Genomic DNA, 17,617 nt, shown 5'->3' with positions numbered 1-17,617 from the left:
TGTCATCTTTTTGCCTAAACTTTGTTTCTCCACTTTGGTTTCTAGGTCAAACATTATCATATTGCCATTCATGTTCAAAATCTAAAATTAGTTAAAGGCCAAGAGAATTGATGATCATTTGTTTAGAAGCAAGCAATTCTTCCCCAGAACTTGCACGCTCCATCACTTTGGATTCCCACCGACCACTTTTTATTTGCCTAGTGGTGGCTGTAAGATAGATAGTGAATAAGGCCATGTGACAAAAACTACGCCTAAAAGCAGGAAAAAAATAAATAAAAAAGGAAGTACTAGGGGTTTCTATCTCGACAATACCGCCCCCCCTCCCCGGGGCGTGGAGTAAAACTCAATGCCTAGATTATCTTTTTGTTTCCGATTCAACTGATTTAACAGCTGTCATATATTACCCAGAGTGATGCCTGCCTAGTGCCTACTCAAACCACTGGCATAGTAACATAATGTATGAATTTCAAATAAGGATCAGTAAGCTACTCAGCAGAAACCTAAAGAACGAAAGAAGCAAATTCACTCTGTAGTCTTTGCACCATTTATGACATTAAACAAAAAAAGGAAAAGGTTAGCCACTACATGAATAACTTACAATGCATGATATTCAGGTTCGAAAACAGCAGACATCTACAAATAGCAAAGGAAACATTATTACTGTAGTCATGTAGAATACTGATAGGTTCAAAAGCAGCAGAATTCCACAATCATTATTCATTACCATGTAGAATACTGGTACAACATTATCTACTACTCAAATTAGAGTCATTCCTAAGGGTTATCATGCATGTGTAAAACCACAAGAATTAATAAGCTGAAAACTACCAATGAATTCTCATAAGCAAAAAGGAAATGATTTCATCATATATAAATTATACCAAATGAAGAAATTTACAAGGCAGAAATCAAAAGCCATAGATCTTGGCGCCACATTCTTATCTTAAAACAACCTTCAACTTATCTTGCACCACCTCTCTCACTTTTGACTGCATAGATAAAATATGAGCGTACTTGATTAGCAAGTGGAAGCGAACTATCCAATTCAGAGTTCTATTTTTTAGATAAATTGTTACATTAGCTTGACAGCATAAGTTTTTTGTCCTTAACCCTCCCGTTGTATATGAGTAACATCCCTTAGGTCTCTTTGTAATACAACTTCATGAATTAAGAGGGAATTGAGATCTAAGGATTTTGTCATCAAAGAAAGCTGATCATGTGACAAAGGAGATATTCACTCTTTGAGAGGGATTTCAACTAGTAGCACATCTAAACTCCTCTGTCTACAGCTTAATGTTTGAGCATGGTCCTGAAGGCTTTGATTCAGAAGTGCAACAATCATACTATAATTTCCCAACAACCAAATAACACGAGGAAAAAGGAAAATCTAGGAAGTCATTCCATTTAATAAATAAAGACAGTGTCAAAGATACAACCAGATATAAGATATACCTGTAAGTCATTTATCTCCTCATCTGTAAGAGAACGCTCCATAGATCGATAAGCAATTCGATAACAGTGACTAGTCATGCCTTTCTTATTGGTAAAATTATCAATCAATTGTACCTGAAAAGAAAAGGTAATTTAACATATCAATATTACATTACCATAACCTAATTTCATAAGCAAAAAGAGCTTTACCCCTTCCCACAAAAAACAAAAACAAAAAAAATAAAATAAAAGAGAGAGAGAGAGAGAGAGACTGGGCCTCTGAGGTGATCTGGTTGTTGCAATGGAAGATTAATATGTAGTTGAAAACATTTTAATGAGAATAATGACAAATCATGCATGTCCTCTGTAAATGTTTTGACTAATGACATTGTATCTTCACCACAAGCATGTGTACTTATTCCTAAATTTTCATTATCACTTATTACCATTTTCAGAGGTAATAACTAATAACGAGTGGTTATGAAAACTTAGGAAGAAAAAAAACCTGTTGACGAAGATTCATAACCATGGTCATCCAAATGGAATATCCATGAATATAATACACAAATTCATTCATTAACACAATATATAACCTTGTACCAAAAAAGCAATAAATTACTTCCACCATTTCTTTTTAGTTGAGAAGTTTTGACTTTTGCGTTATTCACAGTTTCACACACTCACTTTTGACTGTCTTTTGTTACACACAAAAAGAAACATACATATAGGATCTTGTTAAATTCGTCTTGATGCATAATTTTAGACTATCAAATAGATAAAATTCTTAATGGTTTATAATTAAAGATATCAATGGCCAAAGGTATGCGTTGGCAACCATGACTAAAGAAAAACGTCAACTAACAAGAATATTTCCCGGAAATTACCAAATTATGACTCCACTATATGAAATAGCCAATAAAACATTGGGTTAACCAGCCATCTTTACAGCAGAAGGGTGAAAATGGTCTAGTAAGTAAGTAGTAACTAAAATGAAAGGGGTAATAAATCTTGAAAATATGAGATGGATGTATACCTCTTCCACAAGATCTCCTGCAATGCCTCGGACCACTTCACATAAGTTGTTCTCGGTAAATGACTCATTTATCCAAAAACTCATGTCTTTGTAGCAAGGAGGGAACTACAGATACAAAATCATTACTGTTCAGGCAGCAGAAAAAGCAGTTCCTTGAAACAATAATAATAGTAAACACCATTTTACTGCTTAATATTCAGGAAAATAAAATGAAAACACCAAAAAAAAAAAAAAAAAAGCATAGCATTCTTTAAAGCCTCATAAAAACCATAATGAATCCTAATTTTTACAGAAATGACTCATATGTAGAATCCTCAAAGGTTTTTTCCCCTTTAATTGTTTATTCAAGGAGTTTAATTTCCAAAGGCTTAACAGCTGCTTTGAAACATATGCCAATTTTTTCATTTTCACACATTTATTCAGCTTTCCCTTTAACAGAGAGGAACCAGCTTTAAAATGCACATCACTTTTCCATGACAATTCTTTCACTGAGAAAAATGAAATTTACATCAGCATATGCCACATCTTGTATATTTTGACTAAAAAAACACATATATTTCAAATTTTCTAGCTACTTACCTTTGAAAATGGCTTAAACTTGACACCAAGCTGGCCTTTAGTGAACTGTACAATTTATGCCCAGTCAGAACAACAAAATTACAAACAAACAAAGGATAGAGTTGTAACATTGACAGTGAAATTCACAGTGAGAAAAAAATATTCACTGGGGATCTGGTGACACCTGAGAAGTAAAACGCTCATCATTTGACCAGAAAAGTCGAATATCAGGTATGTCAAATAAGACCATTGCTAGCCTCTCTAATCCCAATCCAAAAGCCCAAGCATAGTTTTCTGTTTTACCACTTCTCTTTAGAATCTCTCGCTCCATTACTCCACAGCCCAACACTTCCAGCCACTTTTCCTGTCCAAAATAATCATGAAAACAGATGCAAATTCAATAACATAGAATCCATAAACTCATTAGAGCAAAATACCACCGGTCAAACACGAAGAAGAAAAGTAATAAGTAATGCATCTCATCCTACAGCAGGTCATGCATTTGAAATTTGTATCCATGGTGGAGGGTATAGGAGAAAGCGGTTGCAAATCTTAAAATGTAAGACGTTCTAGGGTTTGGATCACATCCTATTGCATCTAGGACTATTGATCCATAGAAAGAGCATACCAAAAAAAAGAAAACTCCAAATAGCTATCCCTGACAAGCATATAACTGAGTTTTCAATCACCCTACTATCTCCAATATTACATCGTATTGGTATTTTCCTGATACTTAAATCCCGCTTGCAAGGGGTGCCTTACTATTATGATTTTTCTAGTATTACGTAATTTGGAACAGTTTTTTTTCAAGATTGGCTACTTGCTTGATCTGCTGCTATTATGTTGGTGTTATTTAATACATACAGTTGCAATTCTGGACTTTTCATAGTGATGTTGATATTAATCATATCTCTTCTGCAAATGCATTCAACAGAAAACATATCAAAGACAATAATTCATGGGTCAAATTCAACTAATTATCACTAAGAAGGGTATAGAAAAGAAGATCAGATTTAGTTTTAATGTCTTGCAATTATAATTACTTCATCACGTCACTTTACTGCTTGGCTTTATATTGTACAGAATGCAAACACTACTCAGTTGAACCCTAAGTAGAGACAGTTATTAACAAGAGCTATGCATACAACCATTGCAGGCTTTGCAGCAGCATCTACAGCAAAAGGTTCTCTATTGCAGTGTTTCCAGAACTAAATTGCAGGCTTAAAGAGCAAGTATTTAATAATCAATGATATATGAAAAGGACAACCATCTATACCTGGAAAAATATCTCAAGTTCAAATGATGGACTGGTGAATGGAAAATAGGTATCAACCCACCGCATCTCAACAGCACCTGCACAAAAAGGAGATGAATCAGCAGAACAGCTAGAAGTACTTCCTCTGAGACATCAAACCCTAAAGAAACTAAGGAGAATAGAGAATTTTAGAAAAATGAATGTGATGATAAACTGCAACCTGTATAATCTAGGGGGGACAAAGATGGAAGAAGAAATTAATGAACATTATAACAAAGAATTGTAGATCATTCACCTAGCAGCTTCAGAGGGTTAAATGACGCTCAAAAGTCCATCATTAACATAACATTCCAATTTTTCACAAAAGCTGTTTTTAAATAGCATGTAGTTTATCTATATCCTTCTATGAGCATTACTCCCATCATGCATGTATCTCACTGGATTTAATATAACACTCATGATGAAATAACAATTTGCGTATATTTACCAAATAAGTGGCGTGCCAACCCCTCCAGACATTTCTTTAAATCCTGAGCTGTATACGTTGTAGCATCCAGGCCAGATGACTCCCAATCTTCTGGGGAAAATACACGAACACCTTCCATCTGTTACCATAGTACATAAAAATATGTGAAGTAACTCAATAAGCCAATAGAAAAACCGTTAGTTTAAGACCACAGAAAAAAAAAAAAAAAAAAAAAAAAAAAACCTGATGGAACACTGGATAGTGGGTAGAGTCAATAGAGTCTCTGCGATAGACATCTCCGGTTACAAGGAAATGAGTGTGTCCACTCCTCAATATTTCAGCTTGATGAGCACTTGTATGACACCTCAAAACAGTTTGGGAGTCAACATAGTATGTATCATTATAACTCCTGCTAACATGATCAGCAGGAACCAAGACATCATCAAAATTCTGCAAGGACAGATTCTAACATTATAAAGAAGCATAGTGTGCAGCTCGAAGATATAGACGGAAATAAATAAATGGGGAAAACAGAATAAAGCAAAGAAACCAGCACAACAATGAATCACCACAGCAAAAACTCAGCATTAGTAATCTTGCTCATAGCTATTTCATCTTTAACCTTAATGTGCATAATCATTTAGAATGATCCGGTACTGACAGCCTAACTTTCCAGTATACTGCCTAGCTTGGCCCTCATAACAACATAGCCTCCCCATGTTTAAGTCTGCCAAAGCTCCGTTGCATGCAATTAATCCAAATATGAAGTAAATTTTTTAGGGGGTGGGGGGTTAGGGGGGAAGGGAGCTCAAATCAACACATAAACACCTTTGAACAGGGATATAGATAACCCGCCTTTTACAGCAAACAGCCCTGCTTAACCTTGCATGGAGTGTAACAATAGCTCTTTCACATGAACCAAAACACTAAATCATGACTACGTAATGAATGACACAGACAAGCGTATAATAAGGCAAATCATGCAAAAAAAACTTGCCAATGAACGTATTAAAGTTAAGGGCATACCGCTTTCACCGGAACAATTGGACAAAGATCTTCGAACTTTTCAAATTTGTTGGAATAATTCGTATCGAAATAATCATATATTGCATTCTTCAATATGCCAAGTGGATGTTGATCCCTCCTATGTAATTGCATCCCAAGTTTTGTGAAGATTGTATCAGGGACATTGTTTGTGGGATCATCGCGCACCACATCTGAATCCCCCGTCAGATAGAACAGTAAGACCACCGAAAAGGCAAAAAATTGAATCTTCAATCATATGACATGGAAACACTTTCATTCTTTCGTATATTAACATGTAATTCCATTCTCTACTACATTCCCAATCACATGTAAAGCAACCAAATTCTTCAATACAGTACTCCGTAATTCATTTGCATATAATTTGTTCAGCGATTTTACTTCCCTCTAAAAGACTAAAACCCCATGAAGAATTAACAAAATAAATCACCATTTAAAACAAAAAGACCAAATTACACACCAAAGAAGCAGATTTCCAATTACCCAAGTTTTAATTTATACTCGTGTCATGAATGACACAAAATTCCAGCAATTGCCCACCAAAAAAGATTAAAAACAGAAAATCCCAAAATTAGAAAAGAACAATTGAACTAAAAAAGAAGTGATTTTGGGAAGTGGGTAATTAACCTTCTTTGGAAATCTTAACACCGCCGAGCTCAACAGCAGATGCCGCCATTACAGGTTGCCGCCATTTCTTGGTGCGGAGATTGTCGGAGGAAACGGCGGAGAAGGTGGAGAAAGCGAAGGCGGCGACACGATTTTTGGAGATGAAGAGTGAAGGTTTAGAGAGGAAGATAGGGGTATGAGCAAGGGAGATTGCAGCAGCCATTGCTGCAGTAGTATGAGTAGCAGCACACAGTTTTTTCAGGCATATTGACTGGATAAGCATTTTTATCAGAAGGGTTTATGGTGAAAGGTTGATGGTGAAATTTGTCAAACTGATTGCGTTTGGGTTTTTTGGGTTTAAAAAGCATTCGACACACCACATAAGCAAATGTATATTTTCGACTAATTAAAATTTAGATTTCTATTTTATTTTAGAATTAAAAAATTAACTTGCCACCTAAACAAAAGTGATAAATGGGACTTAAAAATTTTACCACGTAAGTAAAAACAACGAATAGTGATTTATTAGGATTTAATTTATTTAAAAAACTAAAAATTATCTTTTAGAAAAAATCATCTATAAATATAGGATTTATATATCTACCATTGTAAGATAAATTTTAATAGTATTTATGATAAAAAAATAAAAATCATTCATTATTATAATTGAATTACCATTATGAATTGACGCATCATTCGACACCAATAAATTTCGTATCACTATAATCATCTTTAGATATAGGATTTATATATCTACCGTTGTAAGATAAATTTTTATAGTATTTGTGATAAAAAATAAAAATCATTCATTATTATAATTGAATTACCATTATGAATTGACGCATCATTCGACACCAATAAAATTTCGTATCTATAAAACCAAATCAATCGAATTTTGTGTCGGTTTTATTAGGTAATTCTTAGCTTAATTTTCCATATCCATGTTTAAGTGTATATTTGTGATTATTGTTTACATTGTGTTTATTTGGGATAATTAATGATTATATGTTTATGTTTGTTTACTGAATTTTGTTTTTACATGCAGATCTAATTTAATCATAGAATTAAATTCGAGCAAAATGATTGAAAATAAAATCAAAGTACGAGTTTCTTTCCTGATGTCCTATTGGATGAGGAAGTATTATATCTTTATAAATCGTTTACATTTATTAAAATTTTCAATAAACCTTTTTAGTTTTTATTAATTAATTTAATGATTAAATATATTGATTTATTTTATAAGACTATAAAGATTACTTTTGTATAAATTTTATTTTTGCTTACCTGTTCTATTTATCCACCTTTATTAGATGGAAGAGATATGAGTGTGAACAAAGTTGGTGATTCTATCGAAATGAAAGATAATAGTATACATGTTTTGTTCATATGTTTATCTATATTAAGAATAAATTTATCTAAATGACGAATAATAATTTAGAATTTAAATTACTTTTATAAAAAAAATTATCTTTTCACAATAAAGATTCCATCCTAATATATAATCAATAAAATATCATATTTACAATTTATTTTTTTTTGAAATATATCATATTATTGTCATATGATTAACAACAACGAATAAAATACAAAACAACAATAAATATATTTGTATCAAAAATTACATTAAAAAAATTATACTTTTTTAATAGGCAATAACATATTAATTAAATTATTATGTGTTTATTTTTTTGAAATTATTAAATAGTAAAACAAATCAAATAATTGTAAAAAAAAACTTAGAGTATATTGGAAAATATCTTTTCTTGAGATTTATGTATGAAAAATCGAGCATCGCACAGGCTTTCATCTAGTACTGCACTAATCTACCCCCTTCGTTTTGTTATTTTTACGGGTTGACACCAATTTTTACAAATTAAAACTTAATTTGTTCAGGACTACAGAGTATTACATTATCAACTCGGGATTGTGCTTACATGTGAAATACTTTAAATGCTAAGTACTTTTTCATGTGCGTTTTTGAAATTGAAATGTTAATTATGACATTTTAAAATTTAAAGCACGCATCATGTACATTTAGATCTTTCATAGATGATTGAAACTTAGTTTTATTAAGCATTGTTTTGTTTGCTCATTGGATTTGAAGCCAAATTTGAATTCGAGTCGAGCTTGGGCTAAGTTTTGATCGAGCCGAGTATCGAATAATTTGTGAGCAGACTCAACTCATTAACACCTATTGCTTGTGCATTTTAAAGGTGTAAACAACAAAAAGTAACATAACATTGTCGATAACTCAAGGCATTGTCCCTTTATTTTATTATAGTAAGGGTGATTTAGCATGCTGCTAGTTTCAAGTAGGATCATTTGTCTTTGTGCCTGGAAAAAGCTAAGCCCAGCACGAAACAGGCACGATGTAGGCACGACACGTTACAGTGCGTGCAGGGCCGTGGAACGCCTTTGCTTGGGAGAAGCACGATAAGGCACGCCACGGCCTAACCCGACATGACAAAGCACACTAAAATCAATGAAATTTGGCTTACACACGCAAGTCCGACATGATGGCACGTGGGCTTGGGCCGTGTACGAGCCAACCTTTTGAAAATTTCAGCACAACACGAAACTTCTGGTGTTATTATCAATTGAAAATTAACATTTCACATAAGCAAAATTACATGTGACACCCATGCAATTAAAGTAGTCCTTAAACACGTTTTTTCGGGATTTATTTCCTCTTGTTACTTGTGAATCCCTTCATCAAACAAAATTTTGCCACCGACTCATATAAAATCGCCAATTGTCACATACTTGGTGCATCATATAGGTTGATATTTGAAAGCAACTATATTGATTCAAAGCTTGACTAGAAAGGTTTGTAACTCCTTAATTTCAACTGATCAAACATTTCACACAAACAAACTTACATACTTACACTCAAACTTGTCTGTTAATCTACCTCGGTGACACCCATGCAATTAAAGTAGTCCTTAATACATTGCTTTCAAATTTTATTTCCTTTAGTTACTTGTGAACTCCTTCATCATACAAATTTCTGCCACTGACACATATAAAATCGCCAACTGTCACATATATAGTACATTGTCTAAACCAATATTTGAAAGCAACTATGCCGATTTAAAGCATGACTTAAAAGGTCCGTAAAACTATAATATCAGCTAATCAAGCATTTCACGCAAACAAAATTACGTTTTACATCCTTACGCTCAAAACTTGTTTGTTAATCTACCTTATTCATATATATCCTTATTTTTTACTTCGCACAATGTAACAATCCAAAGCATCGCCTAATTTGTTTTAAAATTGAGTAGAAGAATGGTCAAGCCACCTTGCCGACCTTTAACAATAAAGTTTTCCATGCCACCATGGCTTGTCAGCAATGGGCAACATTCCCAATTTTCAACTGTCAAAAACTCAAAAAACTCCAAAAGCTCATTACCAAAAACTAATTAAACAAAAAGAACCCATTTTTTTTTTTTTTTAAAAAGAACCCTTAAAATTTCTTGGAAGTCAGCTACATCCAATTTGGCTAAGTAAAATATCGACCACGTCAGCAAAACATCGGACCCCACGTACTCTCAAATCTACGGCTCAAATCTCATCTCACAAAAAAAATCCAACGGCCAAAAACATCTTCTTCTTCTTATATATTCAAACAACAAAACAAACCCTTAGTTTTCTCTCTCTAAAACCAGTTGCTTACTTTCTCTCTCTAAAAGTTTCTCAATCTCTCTCTTCCGTCGTCGCCGCCGTCGTTTCCGGCGGCGCGATCCTCTATCTCCGGCGAATTCCGCCCTAATTACCCTCATTCCACCCTTCCCTCTCCTCTCTTTATCTCTCTCTTAATCTTAAAAAATCGAAAAAAAAGTTATTAGAAAATACCCAGAAAAAAAAAACCTAAAAAATTTTCGTGTTTATTTTTACAAAAGTTGTGTTTGATTTGTTGCCGAATAATCAGAGGAGAGGGAAGTGGTTTATATAAAAAACCGAAAAAAATTGAAAATTTTGAAAAACGAAAAAAACCCTTAATTTATTTTTTGTCCTTCTCTCCTAAATTTTAGGTTTTAGGGTTTTTAGGAGTGAGAAAAAATGGCTCAACCTCAGGTGCAAGCGAATGGCGGGGCTCCGGCGGCTACTGCGGCCGCAGTAGGCGGTGGTGCGGCGGCTCCTGCTGGTGGGGCTGCGGCGGCGGCTGCGGGACAGTTCGTTACGACGTCGTTGTATGTGGGTGATTTGGATGTGAATGTGAGTGATTCACAGCTGTATGATGTGTTCAATCAACTGGGTCAGGTGGTTTCGGTTAGGGTTTGCAGGGATTTGGCTACTCGTCGATCACTTGGTTATGGTTATGTCAATTATGCTAACCCACAAGATGGTCAGTTGATTTCTTAATTTTTTATGGTCTTTTTTTTTTTTTTTTTTTTTTTTGTAATTTATTTGATGATGATTTTGTTAATTTTTATTGAATTTTGTGTAATTAGACTGTAATATTGTTTGATTTTGATGGGGTTGTTAGTTTTGTAGAGAAATTTTGATTGATTGGTGTTTGGATACTTGATGAGTTGGGTTGTTGTTTTGACTTTTTGAATTAGTGCATGTCGTTTTAGAGATGTTCTTAGTTGGGGTTAATGTCAAGGAAAGCATTGTATTTTAAGCTGTGAATTGGATCGGAATTGCTCGGTCACATTGACTGTGAATAAGTTATATTGGGTTGAATATGGTTTTCGTTCTGTCAGTTTGATGGAAAATCGTCTGGCATTGACTGTGAATGATCTGCAACTTGCTGACTGAAGTTTTCTTTTTTAGAGGCAGAATTGTGTGAGCTGATTTGAATATAAAGTGACACTAATTAGTTCAATAATTGGGTGACCTGAATTTAAAAAAGTGAATTTTATCTTTTAGTGGAGTACGGTTGTGGTTTTTTTTTTTTCAAGGAATGTTTGATGCGAATCAGAGGCTATACACGGGGGATTATCGTAAGTGAAAGGGGGGCTAGGATGATCTTCTACATGTAGCCTTGAGGATTCTTTCCAGGGACGAATTTGTTGTATTTACACGAGAATTTTTGAAAGTTTGTCAATCTATTGAATGAACATTCATGTAAATGGTGTGGAATTGGCTGGCAAAGATATTTTTACACTTTAGAAGGCTGGATTGTGGTAGGGTGTGTAACCTTGGTGCTGATGATGGTCGATAGAATGGATTAGTATCTGTTGTCCATACAAATTGACAGTGACCATGGATTTTCCTTGCTTGTGGCAATCAGAACTTCAGGAGGAAAGGAGCGAACGTTAGGTGCAGTGTTGAAGTGTAGCATCGTGGTTCATAGTATAGATCTAGATTGGCCCAAGTCTAATATAGTTTGACTTTCTGTCAACATTATCTAGTACTGAAAGAAGTCTTTGAAAGGTTTCTCTTAGGCGTTTTGGAGAACAAGACTTTATTTATAGTGCAGATAACATATGGTGGCATTCAATGCAGTTTGCTTTGTCAGAGGTTCAAATATTAGGTGTAGCTCTATTGATGTGAGGAATGGTTTATTTTTGTAATTATTTAAATTTCTTATCTATTAAAATTTCAGCAATGGGAAGAAATAAGTATACTCCCACTATAAGGCTATGTTATTGGACCTATGAATATAGGCTAAGAAGGTTCACTTATATTTTGAGGATAGCTTGATGAATTTTCTGATTGTAAACGTTTAGATGCTATTGTTTTAAACGTTAAATCTTTTTTATTTTTTATTTTTGTGTTTACTGTTGTTTTTCAGGATTTGTCGAATTCTGCTAGTTTTATTTAAAATGTCTTGTTTAGAGTTGAGTTAATATGCTTGAGGTTTGGTATTAATTACTCAGAATTGTGTCATGGTGTAATATAATCTAGTGGCCTTGTGAAATTCACTCTTTCAGTCTTTGTAGATAGGTTTAGCCAATATTTTAGGTAAGTTTTACTTTTAACCTTGAAACAGTTTAAACGTTTATTGGTTTGGATTGTTACTTTGTTAGAATGAGCATTTTTATTTTTTTGAACTTCCAGATTGATTGGAGATTTTGTACTGGTCTTTAAAATGTGTTTAACTTCCTGTTGTTGCATATTCTTCACAGCTGCAAGAGCGATAGATGTCCTGAACTTCACTCCTCTCAACAACAGGCCTATCAGGATAATGTATTCTCACCGTGATCCTAGTGTCCGTAAAAGTGGGGCTGGAAACATTTTTATCAAGGTAATGGTTCCTCTATATTATACAAGGGGTCTTTCTATTTTCATTTGTTCACCTTTCCAGCTCTTTTCATTACGGTTTTGTCTTATCTTTGTTTTTCTTCCTACACAGAATTTGGATAAGGCCATTGACAACAAAGCACTGTATGACACCTTTTCTGCTTTTGGGACCATCCTGTCTTGCAAGATTGCTACTGATTTATCTGGGCATTCAAAAGGACATGGTTTTGTGCAGTACGAGACTGAGGAGTCTGCTCAAAAAGCCATAGAGAAGCTGAATGGCATGCTGTTGAATGACAAGCAAGTCTATGTGGGCCCTTTTCAGCGAAGGCAAGAAAGAGAAAATTCCGTTGACAAGACCAAATTCACAAATGTTTTTGTGAAAAATCTTGCAGAGGCAACATCAGATGATGATATGAATAAGATTTTTAGTCAATATGGGAAAATTACGAGTGCTGTTGTGATGCGTGATGCAGATGGAAAGTCAAAATGCTTTGGGTTTGTCAACTTTGAAAATGCAGATGATGCTGCTATTGCTGTGGAGGCTCTAAATGGGCAGACAGTTGATGGTAAGGACTGGTATGTTGGTAAAGCCCAGAAAAAGTCAGAAAGGGAAGCTGAGCTGAAGAATCAATTTGAGCAGAGTATGAAAGAGGTGGTAGACCAATATCAGGGAAAAAACCTGTACATTAAAAATTTGGATGATACCATTGACGATGACAAACTCAAAGAAGCATTTGCTCCATATGGCACGATTACTTCATGCAAGGTGAGTCATGTGCATATGTGACTTGTATACTTCATCACTTTAGTCTTCAGATACCTTGTTAACATTTATATATTTGTGAAAATCATGTATAGAAGCTTAAGTAGGTCTAGTTGAACTTGCTCTTATTTCTATGGTCTATATTTTTGCAGATAATGCGAGATCCTACTGGTGTAAGCAAGGGATCAGGCTTTGTTGCATTTTCGACTGCTGAAGAGGCATCTCGAGCTGTAAGTCGATGTGGGTTATTTGATGTAAATATTGTTTTAATGGTCTATTTATCACCTGTGATTTTTTTTGTCAGTTGTTGGAGATGAATGGAAAGATGCTTGTTAGCAAGCCTCTTTATGTTGCCCTTGCACAACGTAAGGAAGACAGAAGAGCAAGGTTGCAGGTATGGATCTCGGTGTTTGTATGTTGGGGCGGAACTGAAAATTATTTTATGGGGGACAAAATTTTCATTTTACTTCATAGGGCTACCAAGTAAACTAGTAAAGACTTTTAACTTATTTTCAAATTTCTTGATGTTTTTATAAAAACTTTTATTATTGGGGGGGGGGGGGTTGACACCTTGAGACCCACCTCCCTTTTCTGTTTTTATGTGTTAATCGGGTAATCAACTTTTCAAAGGACCCAGATTATGCAAGATATATACCATCTTATGTGTATTGCTGGTCTTCAGACTCCCTGCAGAGGCACAGACTGAAGTTTTTTTTTTTTTTTTCTGTCGAAGTTGGAAAGAAAAGAAAGGGATGATATATAATGGGAAAGTGGAAGGGAAGAGAATTGGAGTGATCCATTTTCTATCTCCTCAGACTAGATAGGAGGGAATTGCAAGTATTTGCTTTTAAGAAGGTTAAGGAAAATAGCTAACCCATGCCTCTTAACATTGGAATGGTTGGGAAGGTCACCTCTTCCCTCTTTTTGTCTGATTCTATGTTTTTTCGTTGTTATCCATTCATTTGGCTTAATGTATTTCTGTGACAGTGTGAGTGACTAGGCAAGCTGTGCTTAAGCTTGCATTAAGTTTAAGAGTATCTTGCTATCTTTGTGAGAGAGAGAGACAGAAGAGAGTTTAGTTTTGATTCTGTGGAAGTTTTATTCATCTTACTTCCAATATCAACATTGATTTTTGTACAGGCCCAATTCTCTCAAATGCGCCCTGTTGCTATGCCACCATCTGTTGGTCCCAGGATATCAGTCTATCCTCCTGGTGGTCCTGGGCTTGGGCAGCAGATGTATTATGGGCAAGGACCTCCTGCTATGCTTCCACATCAGGTGATCTGCTAATTTATCCTCTTTGCAGTCTTACATACCTTTGTTTTTTCTTTCTTTGGGCTTGTAGTAAGATTTCTATCCAATATCATCGCATTAATCATTTAGTAATTTTTGATAGATTTGAAACATTATTAACTATTATTAACAACATCCCTTGGAGTTGGGTATATTCATCTTTTTTGACATAATTTGTAAGAATGCCCTACAGTAGTTTCATGGTTGCAACTGCACATTGTTTTACCATCATTGTTTGTTTTCTTTTATTAAAATTATTACTTCGTATATGGGGTCCAACTTGGATTCTATATCCGCTCCCACTGGTATGGAGGGGTGGACGGCCGAGTCCGAGCATCCCAGGTATACATGGATTTTTACTTATTTCAAGTGTAACAAATTTATGCTCATATGAGCAAATTTTGTATTTTCTTGCGAAATGAGGACTTTCTTTGGCTGTGATATGTGGAAGAGGGGGTGTTCATGTCTGGTTATTTAATGGAGGGGACTCCTCTGGACCAAAGTTGGAACTGTAGCTTGGTTTTAGTGTGCCTTCCCATAATAAATTAGCTTGATAAGCTTTGCTGTGTATTTGTTACATTCTTATCCTGATGGGGATGCATGATTACGAGTAAAACGTATTCAGTTCTGCTTTATGCCCCAGCAGGTTCTAAATTTGGGTACGGGGATGATCTCTAATGTTGTCTAGTTGGTTGATTTTGGAATTGTGAATTTGTGTGCATTTTCTACATTTACCATAGGTCACTTAAATGTTGAAGCTCTTCCTTTTCTTCTTATTTGATATTTTAGTTTAGTTACTCTTATTGCTGTAACTCAATTATCTTTTCCAGTCTACTTATCACTGTACTAGTAATTATTTTCTAATGAATTTTGTTTTTAATTCCTGTTGCTCCATCAGCCTGCATTTGGATACCAGCATCAAATGATGCCTGGTTTGAGAGGTGCTCCAGTGCCAAATTTCTTTATGCCAATGGTTCAGCAAGGGCAGCAGGGTCCACGCCCTAGTGGCAGACGCGGAGGCGGTGGTCCAGTCCAGCAATCTCAGCAGCCTATTATGATGCAGCAGCAGGTCTAACTTGCATTTGATGTGTAGTCTATTTGTATTTGTACTTTCTACCTACTTGATATTAATTTTGACTTGCGTACTTGTCTACCGCCTTTTAACTGTTCATATTAAGGATGCTTCAATCTTAAGTCTTATTATGATCTTGTATTTTCTTCTATACTAGATGATGCCAAGGGGACGTTATCATCGTTATCCTCCTGCTCGTCCTCTGCCAGATGCTCCTATCCCTGGTGTCACTGGAGGAGTGCTTCCTGGTGGTCAATTTGATATGGGTGGCATGCAAATGCGTGAATCTGCTATGTCTCCAACTGTTCCTGTCGGCACATTGGCTACTTTGCTTGCTAATGCTACTCCTGAGCATCAGAGGCTTGTAAGTCTTCTGCTACAGCTTATACCTCCGTTTCTTATGATTTTGGACCTGTAACTCTAATTTTGTTTCAAAGCTTCAGTACTTTTTAAATTTGAAAAATTTATTTATTGTACTTTCTGATTAATCTTTGTTTTTGTTCAATCTAAGCTCTTGGGAGAGAATCTGTATCCATTGGTGGAGCAGCTGGAGCCAGATATGGCTGCTAAAGTGACAGGGATGCTGCTGGAGATGGATCAGACTGAAGTCCTGCATTTGTTGGAGTCTCCAGATGCGCTGAAGGCCAAGGTTGCCGAAGCAATGGAAGTCTTAAGGAATGTTACTCAGCAGCAGCCTAGCAACCCTGCTGATCAGCTTGCTGCTATGTCACTGAATGACAACCTCTCTTAAGGGCAATGAGCCAAATTACTGATTCATAAACTAGAACTGAGTCGATTTCATGTTTTGGGATTTGTGAAACCTGCTGGTGTGCTGTTGAACTGAGATTTGTGGTGGTTGACATCTTGATAACCTGTTAAGGTTTCTAGACAAAGTTTGCTTCAACTCTTGAGCTGTTTGTCCTAAAATATTGCTCTTTATGCTCTGTTTTTGACTCTTGAAAGTATCTACTCTTTTAACTCTGGTTTTATTGTTAGAATGGATTTTATACTTCATTAATAGATGGATTGTGAATCTTAGGGGGAGAGGTGGGTATGGGATTTCATAGGTATGGGTTGGAGTTGGAATCCCTTGGGAATGAGATTCCTTTACCAAAAAAACTCAACCAAACAAAAAATAGAAGGAATGGATTCTAACTCTATTCTAACCCATTTCAAATGATCTATCCAATTGACCCCTAAAAAAAATTTGGTGTGTATATACATTATGAAAATAGATACTGGATTAAAGATTGCTTGGTCATTTCGAATGGATACTAGAGGTTGAGGATGGCAAATTTTGCGGGAGTTAAATTACTACACACGAAAGACATCATGACCACATATCATTACTATTAACAAATTAATTTGTACGAAAAAGAACGTAACCCTAAAACTTCACAAGTCACCAGGGGTTTTTTTTCAACTTTTTTACATGGTGCCTACTCCTGTCAATGTACCATGTCTTTGCTATTAACCTAATGTTAAGTACTTCTGTCAATTTTAAAGTTTTTAATTTTTCCTTTTGAGTATTTTAACATTGTGCCTCAGTGTATTATCAAAGTTGTGTCCACTGTTTATCCATATTATATATGGTGCCCCTCAAGAAGGTACAATCAATAGTACAAGTACATTGTTGTTAACTTGACATTTAGTAGTCCTCTTAGTTTTATGTTCCTTTTGTTAATCTTCAATTTAGCAAGTTCAGTCCTTTTGCAACATCATTGTGGGCTAAGAAACTTCAAGTCACAAGATGAATTAGAAGAAAAATTGCGAGAATAAGACTTGCTTTAGAGCTTTGGAGACCACAACAATGAAGGATCCCAAAATTTTAAGACCGCAAAGGTAAAGGAAAGGAGAGGAAACCCTAGCAGTCTTGGAGGAAAACTTTCCCACCAAAGAGA

The 17,617-nt window shown here is 35.2% G+C and overlaps 2 protein-coding genes across 2 annotated transcripts; one reads left to right on the top strand and one right to left on the bottom strand.

The window, feature by feature from the left end:
- Positions 1–640: 640 nt before the first annotated feature.
- On the bottom strand, positions 641–6,743 carry LOC110718752 (phenylalanine--tRNA ligase, chloroplastic/mitochondrial-like). Its single transcript, XM_021897652.1, has 10 exons — positions 6,415–6,743; positions 5,770–5,960; positions 4,987–5,193; positions 4,765–4,882; positions 4,299–4,375; positions 3,207–3,386; positions 3,044–3,088; positions 2,465–2,569; positions 1,453–1,566; positions 641–989 (listed from the first exon to the last, which is right to left on the bottom strand). Exons 1-10 carry the CDS (start codon positions 6,674–6,676, stop codon positions 939–941), a joined length of 1,350 nt encoding a protein of 449 aa, XP_021753344.1. The 5' UTR covers positions 6,677–6,743; the 3' UTR covers positions 641–938.
- Positions 6,744–10,044: 3,301 nt separating this feature from the next.
- LOC110718750 (polyadenylate-binding protein 2-like) lies at positions 10,045–16,711 on the top strand. The gene is made up of 9 exons (XM_021897650.1): positions 10,045–10,741; positions 12,471–12,589; positions 12,698–13,354; positions 13,504–13,581; positions 13,656–13,745; positions 14,492–14,629; positions 15,543–15,713; positions 15,874–16,080; positions 16,228–16,711. The coding sequence occupies exons 1-9, from the start codon at positions 10,456–10,458 to the stop codon at positions 16,465–16,467; spliced, it is 1,986 nt and encodes a 661-aa protein (XP_021753342.1). The 5' UTR covers positions 10,045–10,455; the 3' UTR covers positions 16,468–16,711.
- Positions 16,712–17,617: the final 906 nt, after the last annotated feature.

The sequence above is a fragment of the Chenopodium quinoa genome, unplaced genomic scaffold (assembly GCF_001683475.1).
Source record: "Chenopodium quinoa cultivar QQ74 unplaced genomic scaffold, ASM168347v1, whole genome shotgun sequence".
Classification (NCBI taxonomy): domain Eukaryota; kingdom Viridiplantae; phylum Streptophyta; class Magnoliopsida; order Caryophyllales; family Amaranthaceae; genus Chenopodium; species Chenopodium quinoa.
This window is presented reverse-complemented; position numbering and strand designations above follow the sequence as displayed.